This window comes from Macaca fascicularis, chromosome 5, assembly GCF_037993035.2.
Source record: "Macaca fascicularis isolate 582-1 chromosome 5, T2T-MFA8v1.1".
In the NCBI taxonomy this organism is placed as follows: Eukaryota; Metazoa; Chordata; class Mammalia; order Primates; family Cercopithecidae; genus Macaca; species Macaca fascicularis.
In genome coordinates, this window is record NC_088379.1 from 818064 (window position 1) to 838063 (window position 20000).

Here is a 20000-nt window from a genome sequence, read left to right on the forward strand (position 1 = left end):
TTTACATTATTTGGAAACATTCCAGAAAGGCCTCTGTTCAGTGGAAATCCCACAAAGACCAGGATACCCCAGGAAGCAGTTGGTGGGAGGGGCAGGGACAGTGTCCCCTGAGCGCATGGGATGCGGGGAACCTCGGGTGTCCGCAGGGACACTGTCCCCTGAGCACACGGGACGCAGGGAACCTGGGATGTCCGCAGGGACACTGTCCCCTGAGCGCATGGGACGCAGGGAACCTCGGGTGTCCGCAGGGACAGTGTCCCCTGAGCGCACGGGACGCAGGGAACCTGGGATGTCCGCAGGGACAGTGTCTCCTGAGCGCACGGGACGCAGGGAACCTGGGATGTCCGCAGGGACAGTGTCTCCTGAGTGCACGGGACGTGGGGAACCTCGGATGTCCGCAGGGACAGTGTCTCCTGAGCGCACGGGACGCGGGGAACCTGGGATGTCCACAGGGACACTGTCCCCTGAGCGCACGGGACGCGGGGAACCTCGGGTGTCCTCAGGGACAGTGTCTCCTGAGCGCACAGGACGCAGGGAACCTGGGATGTCCGCAGGGACACTGTCCCCTGAGCGCACGGGACGCAGGGGACCTCGGGTGTCCGCAGGGACAGTGTCTCCTGAGCGCACAGGACGCAGGGAACCTGGGATGTCCGCAGGGACACTGTCCCCTGAGCGCACGGGACGCGGGGAAACTCGGATGTCCGCAGGGACAGTGTCTCCTGAGCGCACAGGACGCAGGGGACCTCGGGACCTCGGGTGTCCACAGGGACAGTGTCTCCTGAGCGCACGGGACGCAGGGGACCTCGGGTGTCCGCAGGGACACTGTCCCCTGAGCGCACGGGACGCAGAGAACCTGGGGTGTCTGCAGGGACAGTGTCCCCTGAGCGCATGGGATGCAGGGAACCTCGGGTGTCCGCAGGGACAGTGTCTCCTGAGCGCACGGGACGCAGGGGACCTCGGGTGTCCACAGGGACAGTGTCTCAGCGCACGGGACGCAGGGGACCTCGGGTGTCCGCAGGGACAGTGTCCCCTGAGCGCACGGGACGCAGGGGACCTCGGGTGTCCGCAGGGACAGTGTCCCCTGAGCGCACGGGACGCAGGGGACCTCGGGTGTCCGCAGGGACAGTGTCCCCTGAGCGCACGGGACGCAGGGAACCTGGGATGTCCGCAGGGACAGTGTCCCCTGAGCGCACGGGACGCAGGGAACCTCGGGTGTCCGCAGGGACAGTGTCTCCTGAGCGCACGGGACGCAGGGAACCTGGGATGTCCGCAGGGACAGTGTCCCCTGAGCGCACGGGACGCGGGGAACCTCGGGTGTCCGCAGGGACAGTGTCCCCTGAGCGCACGGGACGTGGGGAACCTCGGATGTCCGCAGGGACAGTGTCTCCTGAGCGCACGGGACGCGGGGAACCTCGGGTGTCCGCAGGGACAGTGTCTCCTGAGCGCACAGGACGCAGGGAACCTGGGATGTCCGCAGGGACACTGTCCCCTGAGCGCACGGGACGCGGGGAACCTCGGGTGTCCGCAGGGACAGTGTCTCCTGAGCGCACAGGACGCAGGGAACCTGGGATGTCCGCAGGGACACTGTCCCCTGAGCGCACGGGACGCAGGGGACCTCGGGTGTCCGCAGGGACAGTGTCTCCTGAGCGCACGGGACGCGGGGAACCTCGGGTGTCCGCAGGGACAGTGTCTCCTGAGCGCACAGGACGCAGGGAACCTGGGATGTCCGCAGGGACACTGTCCCCTGAGCGCAAGGGACGCAGGGGACCTCGGGTGTCCGCAGGGACAGTGTCCCCTGAGTGCACAGGACGCAGGGGACCTCGGGACCTCGGGTGTCCACAGGGACAGTGTCTCCTGAGCGCACGGGACGCAGGGGACCTCGGGTGTCCGCAGGGACACTGTCCCCTGAGCGCACGGGACGCAGAGAACCTGGGGTGTCTGCAGGGACAGTGTCCCCTGAGCGCACGGGACGCAGGGAACCTCGGGTGTCTGCAGGGACAGTGTCTCCTGAGCGCATGGGACGCAGGGAACCTCGGGTGTCTGCAGGGACAGTGTCCCCTGAGCGCATGGGACGCAGAGAACCTGGGGTGTCCAGCAGACAGAAGCACGGGTTCCCAGAATAACCTTATCTGTCATTATTTCGAATGTTTGTAAGCAGCCAGAGCCCAAATTAAATGATGCATTAATTCAAGTCATACATAGCTTTTGGTGACACAAACATTTTTTCATTTGTAAACTAGAAGTAAAATTCCAACAGAGTTCCCAACTGGTGATTCTGAACTTTGATATTGTTAAATGGAAAATGTACAAGAATTATAGAATTAACATTTCTAGCTAACTCCACCTTTCTGTTCTTTCGCCAGTCATGACAGAACCATGCAAGATATTGTTTACAAATTGGTACCAGGCCTCCAAGAAGGTGAGTGTCCGACTGTCTCGCTGATCTCTGAGGTCCCGGCCTGGCCTCTGCAGCCGCTGCTCTCCTGGAAGTTTGGTTCTCGGATGGGAGGCCCCTTTCCTTTTGGTCGAATCACTGTCTTCTCATCCCTGCTCTCAGCCCATCTTTATCTCCTTGGCTGGTCTCTTCTTTTGTCTGTCTAGGATCCGTAGACATCTTTCTGCCCCTTCTCTGTATTCATTCAGCAAGTATGGATCGCATGTTTAGTGCATGGGACCCCCAGCGCTCAATGCAGCTCCTGCCCCGCCCAGGACCCTGCCTTCTTCCTGGGCCCCACCTCCTGTCCCAGACTTGCCTCTCCCCATCCCACAGCACCAGCCTCCCCACAACAGAGGAGCAGCACATTGGCAGAGCGGGTAGCTGGTGTTTCTAGAAAAACTTCACTGTAAAGTCAAATTTCATTTAGAATTAAAGGAAATACCAAGTAGTACAAATACCCTGCAAGTGGAAATCGGTTGCTTGGGGATCGCTCGGCGGAAAGCTCCCTGGCTCCCGCCGCTCGCACGGTGGTGGTGGCCCTCCGCTGGCGACCGGGAAGGAGGCCAAGGAGGGGCCGGGTCAGCGCCAGGTGGGCTGTCCTGGCATTCTGCTCATCAGACCTTTCAAAGGCAGATAGAGAAGCTGAGAATTCACTTGGGCTGGTTCTCACTGTATCTCAGAAGAGGGTTAGAATTCAAAACACAGCTGAATATGCCAGATCCATAGAAATCGTATCTCACCTTTAATGCGTGACCCAGAGAATCACACTGTTAAGAGGCTCCTTTCCCTACTCACAGAGTTCATTCATGCAGGAAGAATTTAGATTTCCTGAGTAAACGTAGATGAAACAATTAGTCTTTTAATATCTGAAAGTTTTTTCGTCCTGGGAAAAGGCAAAGGATACATTCGAGTAAAATGCTGACACCTTAAGAAACGTTTGCACCGAGTGTTTCAGACGCGTAGCAGTGGGTGGGATTGGGGCAGGACCCTGAGTTTTGTGACCCCCACCAGTGCTGACACCTTAAGAAACATTAGTGGCCGGGCGCAATGGCTTATGCTTGTAATCCCAGCACTTTGGGAGGCCGAGGTAGGTGGATCATCAGGTCAGAAGTTTGAGACCAGCCTGACCAACATAGTGAAACCCTGTCTCTACTAAAAATACTAAAAATACAAAAAAAAAAAAAATGAGCCAGACGTGGTGGCAGGTGCCTGTAATCCCAGCTACTCAGGAGGCTGAGGCAGGAGAATCGCTTGAACCCGGGAGGCAGAGGTTGCAGTGAGCCGAGATCACACCACTGCGCTCCAGGCTGCATGACAGAGCAAGACTCTGTCTTAAAAAAAAAGTTTGCACTGGAGTGTTTCAAACACATAGCAGTGGACAGGATTGGGGCAAGAACCTCGAGTTTTGTGACCCCCCACCCCCCGCCAGCAGTTTCCAGGCTTTGCTACACCTACTGCTCCCTCAGCCTCGCCCCGTGGCCTTTGATCTGTAAAGGGTACAGTACTATCCCGAGAAGATAAGGGTTTTTAAAGCTCATAACCACATACCTTTATAACATTTAGGAAAATGGTGGAGATTCCTTAAAACCAAATAGTCCCTCAGCGCGGACATTTCTAGTTGTCTCATAAATGCTGTGGTTTTTGGTTGTTGTTTATTTATTTATTATTATTTTTTTGAGACCCGGTCCCTGTCGCCCAGGCTAGAGTGCAGCGGTGCTATCACAGCTCACCGAAGCTTCAACCTCCCGGGCTCAAGTGCTTCTCCCGCCTCAGCCTGCCGGGTAGCTGGAACTACAGGCAAGCACCACCATGCCTGGCTAATTGTAGGGATAGGGTTTTGCTGTGTTGCCCAGGGTGGTCTTGAACTTCTGGTCTCAAGCAGTCCTCCTGCCTCGGCCTCCCAAAGTGCTGCGATTACAGGTGTGAGCCCCCACACCCAGCCTGTTTTTATTCCAGTCCAGATCCAGAGAATGCCACTGACTCACGGGCCTCTTCCTGGCTCCCTCTTGCCTCTGCCTTCCCATCGTCCTGGGCTGTCCTGTGGCAGTAGACCTGGGTCGCATTCCGGCTGTGTTTTTGGCAAGCCCACTTCTGGGAGTCCCTCAGGGCAGGTGTCGTCCGCGTGCTGAGGAGGGTGGCACTGAGATCTGCATGCCGCCCCGTTCCATCACTTGTCTTTGTGTGTTAGTTGGAGTGCTTCCAGAAAACCAGAAAGACACACTTTGCTATTTGGTCCATTTTGTGTAGGAAGGGCTGAAAAAAAACTATTTCCTTCATTTGTGTTCAAAACAGCAAGCTGGTTTCCCTGCCTCTGCAGTCAGGGGTTTGACCTGTGTGTTCTGCATGCGCCGTGCTCGTGTCCTTCCTGATGCTCCAGTCCTCATCTGCAGCCAGTGGGCACCTCTTCATGCCCCGGGGTCTTGGGTGGTCCCTGTCCAGGACACGAGGCTCTTGGGGCTGCCCTGCCTCTTTGCCTGAGGGCTCAGGTTCCTCCTCAGGGCTGCCCTGCCTCTTTGCCCAAGAGCCTGGCTTCCTCCTCGGGGGACAGTGGTGTCTCAAGGCCAGCAGACCCGTGCACAGTGCCACCTTCCCATAGAACTTGAGCTTGTGCAGGGAGGGCACAGTGCGTCCAGCCTGGAGCAAGTTGTGTGTTCTCGTCCACCTCAGCACGCTCTTGTCCAGCATGGATGCTGCCAACTCCAGTCTACACTGAAGAAGTCGAGAGGGAGGAGGTTCCGGAGTGCTCCAGATTCACACCCCCAGGGCACGGTGGCCCCGAGCCGTCTCCCTGACAAGCTCCTCTCTCTGGCCACCGTATTTTCCATTGAGTCAATATTCTTTTTGTTGTTGTTTCTCAAACTTTCAGTCATTTATGGCTCTTTAGAAGGAGGATTCTAACTTTAAAAGCAGTGCACCTGTTTACTTGATAGAGGCTACTTGCAATTTGTTTAGTTTTATCTGTGGGGCAGACAATCATAAACCTGATTTCTCCGACCGGAGACCTCTTCCTGAAATGCACATTAGCTGCGAGGATGCAGTGGTGAGGTGAAGTGTAGGCGTCAGCCCTTGAGGGTCTAGGTGCCTGTTTTGGAGGAGATGCCGACTGAGTCCTGCCCCTCCCACCTGGGTGCCGGGCAGGCCCTCCACGCTGTCCCCGCTCCCGGCCGTGGTGGAGGCTTGCTGGAAGAGAGTTCCCTGCTAGACCACAGGTGGGGTTAGGGTTTTAGTGGTTTGTTGTTTCTTTTTGTTTTTATAGATTTTTTTTTTTTTTTTTTTTGAGACGGAGTCTGGCTCTGTCACCCAGGCTGGAGTGCGGTGGCATGATCTCGGCTCACTGCAAGCTCCGCCTCCCGGGTTCACGCCATTATCCTGCCTCAGCCTCCCGAGTAGCTGGGACTACAGGCGCCCGCCACCACACTCGGCTAATTTTTTTTTTTTTTTTTTTTTGTATTTTTAGTAGAGACGGGGTCTCACCGTGTTAGCCAGGATGGTCTCAATCTCCTGACCTCATGATCCACCCACCTCGGCCTCCCAAAGTGCTGGGATTGCAGGCGTGAGCCACCGCGTCCGGCCTATCAAAGTGTCCATTCTCAGTCTCTGCCCATTCTGCGTTCTTTCACTCGGTGGGCGTGTCGTAGTCTTTGGTGTGCCAGGCTCCTCTCCGTTCCTGGGGAGGGCCGTGGGGCTTGCGTGCTCACCAGTCCTCTCTCCACGGATCCTGAACATGCCTGTCACCTCTTGCTTTAGAAACGTGGGGACCAGACACAGTGTCTCATGCCTGTAGCCCTAGCACTGTGGGAGGCCGAGGCAAGAGGATCCCATGAGCTAAGAATGTTTCTTTACATTTTTAAATAGTCCGAAAAAATCAAAAGCATCGTATTTTATGATGTGAAAATTTAAGAATTGAAATTTCATGGTGCGTAGTCTGATTGGAACCGGCCCCGCTGGCTCAGCGGTGGTCTGCCTTCACCCGTCCGTGGTGCAGTTGAGTGTGCGCTGGGCGTGTGCTGCCTGCCTGCTGGTGGCTTTGAGCAGCTCTCTGTGCGCCCTGGCTGGAACTCATCATCACTGCGTCGGGACTTTTTCACGCCCACTGCATGGCCTGCACGTCAGAATGAAGAAAGGAGAAAAGGAGACTTCAGGGTTGCACTTTGAAGCCACAGTGAACTCTGAGTTGTTTTGTTGTTGAACTGTCATTGTTGATGGCAAAGCACGGAGTTTCTCATCCGGAGTTTCTCATCCGTGATACTGTAGCTATGTCGAGAGCAAACAGCTGACAGTGGAGTCACCGACTCAACACCAGCAATATCCGCCCTTACGGGAAAGCAGTATTTAGACACCAGCAATATTCCCCACTCACAGGAAAGCAGTATTTAGAAAATACTGAAAATTTAAAATGGAATGTCTCATCACAGCAGAATTTCCTCTCAGAAGTGAAAATGAAATACGGCTGTAGTCAGAGTAAGCTTCCAATTGTCTGATTCGTTAGCCTTGTGCCAACAGTGAGCTCATCAGATCAGGCTGGACTGCCACAGCTTAAGAGCAGTGTCCAGAGACAGTGAGCTCTTATTCATTCATTCATTCATTCATTCATTTACTTTTGAGATGGAGTTTCACTCTTGTTGCCCAGGCTGAGTGCAGTGGCACTATCTCAGCTCACCGAAACCTCTGCCTCCCAGGTTCACACGGTTCTCCTGTCTCAGCCTCCTGAGTAGCTGGGATTACAGGCATCTGCCACCATGCCCAGCTAATTTTTTGTATTTTAGTAGAGATGGGGTTTCACTGTGTTGGCCAGGCTGGTCTCAAACTCCTGACCTCAGGTGATCCACCTGCCTCAGCCTCCCAAACTGCCAGGATTACAGGTGTGAGCCACGCCCAGCCCCAATAAATGTTTGGATGCCTCTATACACCTGACACTGAGTGCTACTATTTTTAATCCTTTTTTATTCTTCTAGGTGAAAATTAAAGAAATGGGAATTAGAGCCAAGGGTCTGAAGCTGAGTTGTTTTCCACTGTGTCCATGGGGCTCTCTCCTTTGCATGGACCCATGTGACCTTTCTATCATTCCCATTACAGCTCTTCTGGAGACTGATGGGCACAGCCTCCTGCTGTCAGCCCCCGTCTTCCAGGCCTCCGTTTCAGCTGCTGGGATGTGATTATTTAAGGGAAACATTTTCTTTCAAGCTGCTCTCAGACTGTCCAGGCCAATCTTTCAGCATTTCCCTTGTGAAGCTCCAGCACTCCATCCACCTGAGGCCGGCCACACCTATCCCCTTGGCTCTCGGGGTCCCCTCCTGTCTCTACCCAGGCTCTCGGGGTCCCTTCCTCTCCCCAGGCTCTCGGGGTCCCCCCCCTCTACCCAGGCCTTGGGGTCCCCTCCTGTCTCTATCCAGGCTCTCGGGGTCCCTTCCTCTCCCCAGGCTCTCAGGGTCCCCTCTTCCCAGGCTCTCGGGGTCCCTTCCTCTCTCTTCCTAGGCTCTCGGGGCCCCCTCCTCTCTCTGCCCAGGCTCTCGGGGCCCCCTCCTCTCTCTACCTAGGCTACTGTGTTCCTGAGCAGTGACCCACGTCGTCCACTCCGTTGCCTGGATGTGAACTTAAGGTCACATTTAGGGGGCCTTTGCTGAGAGTCCGTTTGCTTTTCCCTGGAACCTGCAAGGTTCTGGCCTGCTCTTGCTGGCCATCCCTGGAGGGTCAGGCCTCTTCTGGTCCAACCAGCGGAGGCCGCATGCTGACCGCCTCGAGCTGGAGTGACCCAATGGCAGGTGTGGGTGAGGAGGATGCTGCCTGTCTGTGGCCGGGCAGTCTCTTCCCTGGAATTTGTGCCTGTGGTTGTGGCCACAGACACCAGGGGGCGCTCTTAACCCACTGCCAGACAATGTGGCGCCAGAGCCCATAGCTGTGAGCAGCCGTCGCAGCAGGCTGTGGACTCAGGCACCCGGGACACATGGTCCCTGGGGCTGTCGGGCCCTCGAGGGCTCTCTTGGGGTTCCTCAATGGCGGCCTTAGGTGCCTGTGAGCTGGCAGGGTCTGCCACCGCGCAGAAGCGTGGGGAGAGCCCAGTGGCAGGTTCATTCTCTGAGCTGTGGGCGTCCAGGCAGTTCACTGGCTCAGCCGTGAGGTCAGCAATGATGTTTGACGCGGCACCCATGTGGCTGCAGTATTTATCAAGCCCCTGGTGATGGTTGGTTCTGTGACATTGGACACTCACAGGCGGTGGCCGAGATGGGAATGACAGTCCCACAGCTGGGCTTCCTGGGCTCCATGCCTGTCCTAGGCCTAGAAGAGCCGGCCTGCGACTCAGCGTCCCATGTGGGCTGGTGGGGCGGGTGCCCGGGGGGGGCACCTCCTGCTGTGCTGAGCCCCGAAAACATCCCAGTCTTAATTTGCTGCTTTCTTATTAGTAGCCTTCAAACTTCATAATGCAAATCCGTAATTTTCTTTATGTGATGTTTATGAACAGTTTAATATAATCCACTGCCTGTGTAAGATTAAAGACTGTGTGTTGATTTTCCATAGCGGAAATGAGAAAGCAGAGGGAGTTCTATCACAAATTGGGCATGGAGGTGCCTGGAGACATCAAGGGGGAGACCTGCTCTGCAAAACAGCACTTAGATTCCCATCGGAATGGTGAGTGCCCTGCGTGCCCATCGAGAAGCCCCAGGAATCCCTGCACAAGGCCTTTTCTTAAAGAGCCGGCACTGTCTGCCAGGCTCTCCCACACGTACTCGGGAGAAAATGAAGGAACCTGAGGGTGCGGGGAGGTTAGGGTTCGAGGCGTTCCTCCTCACTCCTGGTACCAGTGGGAATGTGGGCAGAGGGGAGAAGCGGGGGTCCTGGAGGGGTGAGGCCAGCAGGGGAGAGCAGGAGGGCCCCCCGAGAGTGCCTTGGGGGCAGAGGTCAGGGGTCGGAGAGCCTGTGGAAAAAGTAGTGGAAGGTGAACTTCCTGAGACTTGGCTTGGCTTGGTTTACTGTAAAATGGCAAAATAATGGTTTGGTTTCTGTGTAAAGGGAATGGTATGTTCACATCCAAGTGTATCACAACAGATTTTCATGTCTTGAGGACATTTTATTTTCCTAATGGACCACACAAACTCTTAAGAAATTTTTTTTTTTTTTTTTTTTTGAGACGGAGTCTCACTCTGTCGCCCAGGCTGGAGTGCAGTGGCTGGATCTCAGCTCACTGCAAGCTCCGCCTCCCGGGTTTACGCCATTCTCCTGCCTCAGCCTCCCGAGTAGCTGGGACTACAGGCGCCCGCCACCTCGCCCGGCTAGTTTTTTTGTATTTTTTAGTAGAGACGGGGTTTCACCGTGTTAGCCAGGATGGTCTCGATCTCCTGACCTCGTGATCCGCCTGTCTCGGCCTCCCAAAGTGCTGGGATTACAGGCTTGAGCCACCGCGCCCGGCCACTCTTAAGAAATGTTTAGGCTCCTCTGTGTATCTGTGAGGGTTGGAGGGGTAAGAGGGGCCTGGCTCTGTCACTCCCACGGCTTTGCGGGTCCCAGGAAGCGCAGCCGTGAGGGGTGCTTGGGAAGCGTGTCTGGGAACCAAGCAGTCCTGTCAGACCCGTTTTACCGAGGGGAAGTTTTCATTTTAAATGCAGTGTTAGAATAGTGGATTTTTAGCAGAAGGCTTTCAGATGGAGGGCTGATGGGGTCAGCACTGAGCAGCTCTGGGCGGGCCTGGCCAGGTGGGTGCGAAGCATGTGTGTGTCCCACACCGGCTCCGGCTGCCCCGTCCCTGTCTTCTGTGCTCCCCACATCTGCACCCACAGACCCATGCGCCCGTTCCGCCTCCCGGGGAGACCCCTGCAGACGCTTTGCAGACGGCTTTCCTTTGACTCCTACTCTGCTCCGGGGGTTCAGTCTCCTAATGGAATGAATTTTTGACGGCATTTGGAGTACAGTGGAGTTTTTTAAATGGCTTGACAGTTTGGATTTCATGGTGCACTATGTTCTGTTTGTGCTAAAAGGTGAAACCAAAGCAGACGACAGTTCAAACAAAGAGGCCGCGGAGGAGAAGCCGGAGGAGGACAACGACTACCACCGCAGCGACGAGCAGGTGGGCGGGGCCCTGGGGCTTCCGGATGCTCCTGTATTTGGAACCATGAGCAGGTGGGCGGGGCCCCGGGGCTTCCGGATGCTCCTGTATTTGGAACCATGAGCAGGTGGGCGGGGCCCCGGGGCTTCTGTATTAGTGCTCCCCAGGGAGCCTTGAGCAGGTGGATGGGGCCCCAGGGCTTCTGTATTAGTGCTCCCCAGGGACCCTGAGCAGGTGGGCGGGGCCCCAGGGCTTCTGTATTAGTGCTCCCCAGGGACCCTGAGCAGGTAGGTGGGGCCCCGGGGCTCCAGGACGCTCCTGTATTAGTCTTCCTGTAATAGTGCAGTGCCAGGAGCACCGAGGGAGGGCTCACACCAGAAACCTTCCCTCAGGATGAAGTGATGCCCAGCACCCAAGGGCTGCAGTTTTCTTCCTCCCGACTTCTTCCTTTGTTTTTCTTTTTTAAAAATTACCAGAGGAGCACGTGCTTAGGGTAAAGCATGGCAGATATAAAACGTGGCAGGTCAGCGGCCGGCTCTGGCCTCTCAGCCCCATGGCCCGAGTTGTGTGCCTTTTCCTCCGGGCACGTCTCTGTGCGTCTGTGAATGTTATGTGAAAGAAGGCAAAGCCCAGCAGTGTGTTGAAAGTGGGAGTGAACGTCGAAGGCCTCTTCGTGTGTCCGTGTGTCATTTACTGTATTACCAGATGAAGACAGAAAAACTACATGGTCACAGACATGCAGAAAAAGAATTTAGTGAAATTCCATACCCACGTCTAAAGAACTTTTTTTGGGGGGTGGAGTTTTACTCTTGTCTGCCAGGCTGGAGTGCAGTGGCACCATCTTGGCTCACTACGGCCTCTGCCTCCTGGGTTCAAGCGATTCTCCTGCCTCAGCATCCTGAGTAGCTGGGACTATAGGCACCTGTTACCACGCCCGGCTAACTTTTGTATTTTTAGTAGAGACAGAATTTCACCACATTGGCCAGGCTGGTCTTGAACACCTGACCTCAGTTGACCTGCCTGCCTCAGCCTCCCAAAGTGCTGGGATTACAGGCGTGAGCCACCGCGCCCGGCTGAGTAATGGGACCTTAACTTTTTAGTTTATACTTATGCAATGTTTAAAAGGTTCAGTGAGCATTACAGAAATAGACACGTGTGTCCAACGTGGGATGTGATGGCGTTGCCTTTTGGGTCAGTAGAGAAGAGCAGCCAGTTCAGAGAAGGGGTCTGCAGGGGCAGGAAGAGAGGAAATCGCCCTCTTCTTTAATGACCCCTGGTTTCACTGCCATGCTTGGTTCCTGGTGTTTAAGTGCCTGATGCTTCCTCTGTTGGTGGCTTGGCGGCTCTTCTGGAACTACGCTGTTCTTCTCTCTGTGGCGTTGGTCTCGTCTGCGCTGAGGCCCCAGGTCTTTCCTGGTTGGCCTTTGTTAGTTACTTGTCCTTAGAGCAGTTCCCCCCTGGGAGGAGCCCCCTGGGATCTTGTGGAAATTCGGTTTTGGGGTCTGCTGGGTGGGCTGGTGTTCCAGAGGGGCGCAGGCTGCTGCTCCCCCTTCCTCTGGTGTGGTTTTCCACGGATTGATGTAAAGCTGTGTGTGATGTCCTCCTCCAGTTTAATCTGTGTTTTGCAGTTTTAAATTTATATCAGTGCTTATTTTTACTAATATTTACCTTTTCTTTTGATCCTTGATGTGCTCAAGATGTATTTGTTGCTTTCAAAAGAGCCAATTTTTTTTTTTAATTGATCAAACATTGAATTTTCTTTTTTCTTTTTTGAGATGAAATTTTGCTCTTGTTGCCCAGGCTGGAGTGCAATGGCACGATCTCGGCTCACTGCAACCTTTGCCTCCCATGTTCGAGTGATTCTCCTGCCTCAGCCTCCTGAGTAGCTGGGATTACAGGCATGCGCCACTACGCCCGGCTAATTTTGTATTTTTAGTAGAGACGGAGTTTCTCCATGTTGGTCAGGCTGGTCTTGGACTCCCGACCTCAGGTGATCTGCCCGCCTCGGCCTCCGAAAGTGCTAGAATTACAGGCATGAGCCACCACGCCCTACAGAATTTTCTTTTTTTTCTTTTTTTTGAGACAGGCCTCAGCCTCCCAAGTAGCTGGGATTACAGGCATGCCCTTCCACGCCCTGCTAATTTTTATATTTTTAGTAGAGATGGGGTTTTACCATGTTAGCCAGGCTGGTCTTGAACTCCTGACCTCGTGATCCACCCACCTTGGCCTCCCAAAGTGCTGGGATTACAGGCGTGAGCCCCCATGCCCAGCCTTGCTGAATTTTCTTAAAACATTTTTTTTTTCTGACATCTTGAGTTAAAAGTCTTTTGTTGGCCAGGCGCGGTGGCTCACGCCTGTAATCCCAGCACTTTGGGAGGCTGAGGCAGGCAGACCACGAGGTTAGGAGATCAAGACATCCTGGTTAACATGATGAAATCCCGTCTCTACTAAAAATACAAAAAAAATGGCCGGGCACAGTGGCTCACACCTGTAGTCCCAGCTGCTCGCGAAGCTGAGGCAGGAGAATGACGTGAACCCGGGAGGTGGAGCTTGCAGTGTGCAGAGATCGCGCCACTGCACTCCAGCCTGGGCGACAGAGCAAGACTCCATTTCAAAAAAAAAAAAAAAAAAAGTCTTTTGTTGTTCTTTGAGACAGGATCTGGCTCTCTCATCCAGCCTGGAGTGCAGTGGTACAATCACAGCTCCCTGCACCCTCTGCCTCCTGGGCTCCTGCCCAAGCCTCCAGAGTAGCAGACACTGTTGGCACACCACACCAGTTAACTTTTTAAATTTTTTGTAGCAATGGAGTCTTGCTGTGTTGCCTAGGCCGGTCTGAACTCCTGGGCTCAAGCAGTCCGCCTGCCTCAGTCTTCCAAAGTGCCAGGATTCCAGGCATGAGCCCGCATGCCTGCCCGGTCTTTGTAAGTGCATTTCTGGCTGTGTGTTTCCTGTGTGCTCCTGGCTTCTCCCTGCACTTTTTTTTTTTTTTTTTTTGAGACGGAGTCTCGCTCTGTTGCCCAGGCTGGAGTGCAGTGGCCGGATCTCAGCCCACTGCAAGCTCCGCCTCCCGGGTTTACGCCATTCTCCTGCCTCAGCCTCCTGAGTAGCTGGGACTACAGGCGCCGCCACCACGCCCGGCTAGTTTTTTGTATTTTTTAGTAGAGACGGGGTTTCACTGTGTTAGCCAGGATGGTCTCGATCTCCTGACCTCGTGATCTGCCTGTCTTGGCCTCCCAAAGTGCTGGGATTACAGGCTTGAGCCACCGCGCCCGGCCCTCCCTGCACACTTTTATGAGTAACATTTTCACTGGCATTCATTTCTAAAGAAGCTGTAATTTCATCAGAGTTCCTTTTTGATGGAGAAGTTTGTTCTGAAGTATTCGAGTAACATGGCCTTTTTGGGTTCCATCCACTCTCCTTTCTAGTCTCCTTCCCGAGCGGTCAGGGAGTGTTGTCTACGCGGACCTCCGCCTTGGGGGATTGAGATCTTCTTTCTTGTTCACTTGGGTGCAGATTTTCCAGGGGTCCTGGGGTGATTTTCCTTTGGCTGAGTTTGCTGGTTGGTGTGGTGGGTAAACAAGCAGACCCCGGGGGCCAGTTGTCCACGTCCTGCTCTGCCTTTAGCCAGGGCGTGGCCTTCACAAGTGACCTACCTCTGCCTCAGTTTCTCTGTCTGTGGTGTGAGGTGGTGATGAGATTGCCTCGAGGTTTTTAGGAAGATTAAATGATTTCCTACTTGTGAGGCACCTTGAGGTGTTACGTTGAATGAGTGAGAAGCAAGCCGGCATCCTGGGAGATGGTTAACTCCGACATTCAAGTTCGGTGGTTTTTCTTGTTGACGCACCCCTTTAGATTCCTGTTCTCTCTGTTGCTCTAACCTCGCAGTGATGCTTAGGAGCCGTCCTGCTGGGTGTGCAGGCTGGTGGTTCTTACATAGTTTTGATGACTTGCACCTTTTGCCAGCGTGGATTCTTTTTTTTCTCTTTTTTTCCTGTTTAGTGTGTTTTTGCTCCAACCCCCGTTTCTCTTGTACTAACATCGCTACTGTTGCTGTTGGGCTCTGCTTCCACCCTCCCTGTCATTTGTCTCAGGTGTGTTACGGAGGCTTTTGCTTTGCTTTTTTACACCCATCTCAGGTTATCTTTGATAGGGGAGTTTAACCCGTTGTCTTTGTGAGAAAACACATCTTCTTCCCCTCTACCCTTGAGGGCCTGGATCAGGTTTGTTGACTTCTTTCTCTGCTCTGATGGTTTGGGAATTTTGCATTCTCTTTCTGTTCTTGTGGCTGCTCTTAAACTTGGATTCCGTGTCCGTTTGTGGGATTATCTGCGTCTGTAACTTTGTGATGAGTTCCTGATCCCCATCTTCCAAAACTTGGAAGTCATCTGAGGGTTTGTTCCAGATTGTTTTTGGTAATTTTAAAATTTTATTTCTCACTAGTTTTATTCTAGGAATCGCTTCCTCATCTTACTGAAGTTTGGATGCGACATTACGGTTATTTAGACTTAGCCAGAGGTTGCGTGGGTTTTCTGAGTGTTTCTGGTGTCTTCCTGCTGTGTTTGGATTTGTGCTTTGCCACGTCCTCATGTCACTTCCGAGCCCAGCACAGTGGCCCCTAAACTCCTGCCAGTCACGGGCTCTATGTTGTCCCCCTCACACCAGTGACAGTCGTTTCTTCTCTTAACTCTTAAACCCTTCTCAGTCATTCGGATGACCTGATTAAATTATGTACTTTTCTTTTTTTTTTTTTTTTTTTTTTTGTTGAGACGGAGTCTCGCTCTGTCGCCCGGGCTGGAGTGCAGTGGCCGGATCTCAGCTCACTGCAAGCTCCGCCTCCCGGGTTTACGCCATTCTCCTGCCTCAGCCTCCCATGTAGCTGGGACTACAGACGCCTGCCACCTCGCCCGGCTAATTTTTTGTATTTTTAGTAGAGACGGGGTTTCACCGTGTTAGCCAGGATGGTCTCGATCTCCTGACCTCGTGATCCGCCCGTCTCGGCCTCCCAAAGTGCTAGGATTACAGGCTTGAGCCACCGCGCCCGGCCAATGTACTTTTCATACTAAGCATTAAAAAAAAAAAAAAAAAAACCACACAGATGAGGGAAGCACCTGCCACCCAGGCCCATGTCTCTGCTCCCAGCCTTGTGCCCTCCCCTGGTGGCCCCTCCGAAGGGCATGAGGGTGTGGATGCTGTGCCTGTGCCTGGAGGCTCTGGCCCCTCCGACCCCTCCGGCCTCTGGCTGGGCTCCAGCTCTAGGTTGGTTCAGCAGCCAGCTTGGAGCAGCCGAGGCTCAGGGTGGCATCAGCCGGCCATGCTGGCTTCACAGGCAACCTCTTCTCCATCATCGAACGGGCGCAGGCCCCCTCACCCCCACCCACCGCTGGTGGGCACTCAGCCTCAAGGCACAGGCCTCCTGGGACCGGTGGCTCCTCCGAATCTTCCCGAGGGAGGCAAGTTTAGTCATCGCTGAGCAACGCAAAAGCCTGTCGGGTTTCTTTACTCACGACGTCTTCGAAACCAAAGTACTTGACGAGGCCGTTCTTTCTGTTTTACGAGGGGGGACGGGGATCCTCCTGGAAGACGCTCCCCTGCACAGGTGAATGGTGCTTCCCACACTTGACCTTGGGAGTTCGGAAATGGGCGGAAGCCACCTCTTCCGCCGCCCTTGCTGTTCCCTCCTGAGGTCCCTGGTCGTTCTTTCTCCTCTCAGTTCTGCCTCCTGCAGTCCCTGCATCTGCCACCTTCTCTGTGTGACCCCATTCCTTTCACCGCCGGAAGCCTCAGGTGACTCATTTGCTTCACAGCTGTTCTTCGCTCTCATCTGTTTTTAAGTGTAAGCCATCGGTCTGTTTAATTCCAGAACTCTGCTTTCTGGAGCCTGACTTCTTTGGGAGCAGCCGGCGGGTTTCCTGGATGTGTGGCCTGCAGCTGTTCTGCTCCTTCCCCCACAGCCACCGCTTCCAGAGCCTGGCTTTGCGTGGGCATCCTGAGGCCTCTGGAGACTGGGCAGCCAAGGGTGGGGTTTGTGGATAAGGAGTGAGGTGGGGGCCGGGCCTGCTGCCCTGAGCTGGGGTCCTGAGTGTCCACCAGGACTTGGGGGTGGGGTGTGGTGCAGTCTTGGGGGTACAGGGGCTCTACGTGGACTTCGACCCCTGTGCATGCAGCCTCCTACTCCGGTTCCAGGCCCCCGGGGTCTCCCCACCAGACTGAGGCTGGGCAGACAGGAGGGGCCGGCACGTGGCCGTGACCCCGTCAGCGCAACCCCAGAGATTCCCACCCCCTTCAGGCCTCTGTCCGATCCAGACGCTCAGCCCCCGCCCATCTTCGTTTTCAGAGCCTCGGGATTGCCAGTCCCCTCCTGGTGCCCGTCCGTCTGGGGCTCTTCTGAACATGTCCCTGATGAAACTCTTTTGTCTCACTTCAGTAGGCTTTGTCCTCTGTTGAACCACAAAGGTTTGTGTTTGAGATTAGCTCAGTGACCTGGATAGTGGGAGACAGATCCCAGCCCTCACTGGAGGCCCGTCTGGGCCCTGATGGCTCACACACCTGAGCTGCCAGGTGGCCCAGGAGAGGGCGTGGGCAGCTTCTCTCCCAGAGCTGAGAAGCCCCGGAGCAAATGGTAAGGAAATTAGAATAGAACTTTAAAGTTTTTTTAAATTTTCTGAGACAGGATCTCACTTTCTTGACTAGGCTGGAGTATAGTAGCACAATCTCAGCTCCCTGCAGCCTCCACCTCCTGGGCTCAAGCGATTCTCCCACCTCAGCCTCCCGAGTAGGAACCACAGGTTGAGCCACCGTACCCAGCCTAGAACTTAATGTTTAAGAAGACTCTTGGCCGGGCGCGGTGGCTCACGCCTGTAGTCCCAGCACTTTGGGAGGCCGAGGTGGATGGATCATGAGGTCAGGAGATCGAGACCATCCTGGCCAACACGGTGAAACCCCGTCTCTACTAAAAATACAAAAAATTAGCCGGGCGTGGTGGCGGGCACCTGTACTCGGAGGCTGAGGCAGGAAATGGCGTGAACCCGGGAGGCGGGGCTTGCAGCGAGCCGAGGTTGTGCCACTGCACTTCAGCCTGGGCGGCAGAGCGAGACTCCATCTCAAAAAAAAAAAAAAAAAAAGAACACTCTGGGCCAGGCGTGGTGGCTCATGCCTGTAATCCCAGTACTTTGGGAGGCCGAGGCAGGCAGGTTGCCTAAGCTCAGGAGTTTGAGACCAGCCTGGGCAACAAGGTGAAACCCCATCTCTACTAAAATACAAAAAATTAGCCTGGGTGTGGTGATGGGCGCCTGTATTCCCAGCTACTCAGGAGGCTGAGGCAGTAGAATCGCTTGAACCTGAGAGGCAGAGGTTGCAGTGAGCTGAGTTCAAGGCACTGCACTCCAGCCTGGGCAACGAGAGTGAGACTCTGACCTCCTACAAACCCTACATTCAGCTTCCCTTGGAGCGAGCAGCTGCCCAGTGAACTTCAGGGGCCTTCTGGGTCCTGGGAGGAGTTGCGTCTGTCTTTGGTGGTCCTGGCACCCACAGACCCCAGTGGGGTTGCGGAGCTGGTGTGGTCTGTGCTCGTCTTCACTCGTACGGAGTTAGGAAACCTTTACTGGGCCTGTGACGTGGTGGGTGTGGTGTCCCAGCACCAGAAACAGGGGAAATGGCTCCTGTGCCCTGAACAGGCTGGGGGCCTGGTGTGGGGCCCCTCCCGCCCTCTAGAGGCTCCAGTGGCTCCTGTATGTGGAGTTGGAAATGTGGTTTGTTTTCACTCCTCTGAGTTCTGCCTTCCTGGCCCGCCAGCTCCTGTCCGCACCCTTGGGCTCCTGGGACTTCGCACCCGAGAGCCGGACCCCTGCTCCTGCTGCACGGCTGCTGGAAGTGGGCTCTGCCTGCAGGGACCTCACAGCCGGCGTGGTGAGGGTTGGCTGGTGGGGAGCAGAGAGCCCATGCATCCAAGCCAGACCCCCTGGACGTGGAAGGGGCAGAGGGTGGAAAGAGCGTCTCCTGGACTGCAGAGGTGAGGCAGGGGGCAGTGAGCTGGGAACTGGTGCCAAGCTGCCCCACGTGCCATGGGCAGTGAGTTCGGGGCAGAGTGAACAAGCCAAGGCTGGAGGTGAGGTTGGGGACCTTGGGGGCCCATGGTGAGAACTTGCTGTTTACCCAGAGGAGGGAGATGAGGCAGATGGAATGTGAGGTCAGGGTGTGCTGTGGGATGCAGCCGGGCGTGGCTTTATCCCCAGATAAAGCCAACTGCTCTGCAGTGAGCGGCCTGCGTGGCCAGGATGGCCATGCGGAGACCAGGCAGGAGTCAGAGCCAGAGGCCCAGGCAGGTGGCAATGCGTGTGCAGCACTGGGTTGGGGCATATTTAAAAGGGAGGGAGCGGCCGGGCGCGGTGGCTCAAGCCTGTAATCCCAGCACTTTGGGAGGCTGAGGTGGGCAGATCGCAAGGTCAGGAGATCAAGATCATCCTGGCTAACACGGTGAAGCCCCGTCTCCACTAAAAATACAAAAAAAAAAAAAAATTAGCCGGGCAAGGTGGCGGGCGCCTGTAGTCCCAGCTACTCGGGAGGCTGAGGCAGGAGAATGGCGTGCACCCGGGAGGTGGAGCTTGCAGTGAGCCGAGATCGCGTCACTGTACTCCAGCCTGGGCGACAGAGCGAGACTCTGTTCCCCCCCCCCCCAAAAAAAAGGGAGGGAGCCGGTAGGAATCGCTGGTGACCCAGATGCAGATGCCAGATCTTGGGCTCTTTTTCATTGCCAGGTGGATAAGGAGCTCAGTGTTCTCAGGCAGGCCGATGGGTAGGCATAGAAAGCGACAGGTCCTTCTGTAGTGCCCTCTTTACAATCAAAGTTGCATTTCGAGCTGTGTAACGTAACCGCTTGATGGTGACTGCCGTGTACACACAGGGCCACGTGGTGTCGCGGAGCGCGCAGTGTGTGCACAGTGTGTGCGTGGCACGTGTTGGTACGCTGTGACGTTTTTACACTTAATTTCCCATCTGTTCTAACATTGGAGACTTTTAGGTGGTGACCGGCCCATCACTCTTCTAAGACATTGCACCTGTCCCCCTGGGCAGGTGTGTTCCACGGTATCTGTGTTATTTCTGATCAGTCTCCTGTGTGTGGGGTGTCCAGCGGCTCATCGCACGTCTCTGGGCTCCTCTGCGTGTGAGTTGCTTACTTGTTCTTTGCCCGTCTCTGTCCTGGGCAGCCTGACTTTTCCTCACGTGAGCTGCAGGGCTGCCTCTTCCCTCACCGCCCCGCGCTCACCGCAGCGATCGTCTTTCCTTCTGTGGCTGTTGGCTTTCTTCAACCTACCATCATCCATTTAAATTTGACATAATTAAATTTCTCGGTATTTTCTTTTGTGTCTTAAAAATGTTTCCCCATTCTAAGGTCATAAATACATTCTTCTACGTCGTCTTGTAACATATTTGAAAGGTTTGCTTTTCCCAGTTGGGTTGTAAGCCCCTACAGTTGACCTTGTGTGTAGAATGGACGGGTGGGTTCAACTTTGCCAGGTTTCCACACTG

The 20000-nt window shown here is 54.8% G+C and overlaps 1 protein-coding gene across 4 annotated transcripts in view; it reads left to right on the forward strand.

Annotated features, from left to right (window-relative positions):
* PCGF3 (polycomb group ring finger 3) overlaps positions 1 to 20000 on the forward strand; it is a 64167-nt gene that overhangs the window by 30544 nt on the left and 13623 nt on the right. For all 4 annotated transcript variants that reach the window (XM_015450003.4, XM_065544636.2, XM_074039168.1 and 1 more), the window contains exons 6-8: positions 2364 to 2419; positions 8954 to 9064; positions 10408 to 10496. In XM_015450003.4, the coding sequence (XP_015305489.1) occupies positions 2364 to 2419; positions 8954 to 9064; positions 10408 to 10496 (256 nt within the window). The remainder of the gene's footprint in view (positions 1 to 2363; positions 2420 to 8953; positions 9065 to 10407; positions 10497 to 20000) is intronic.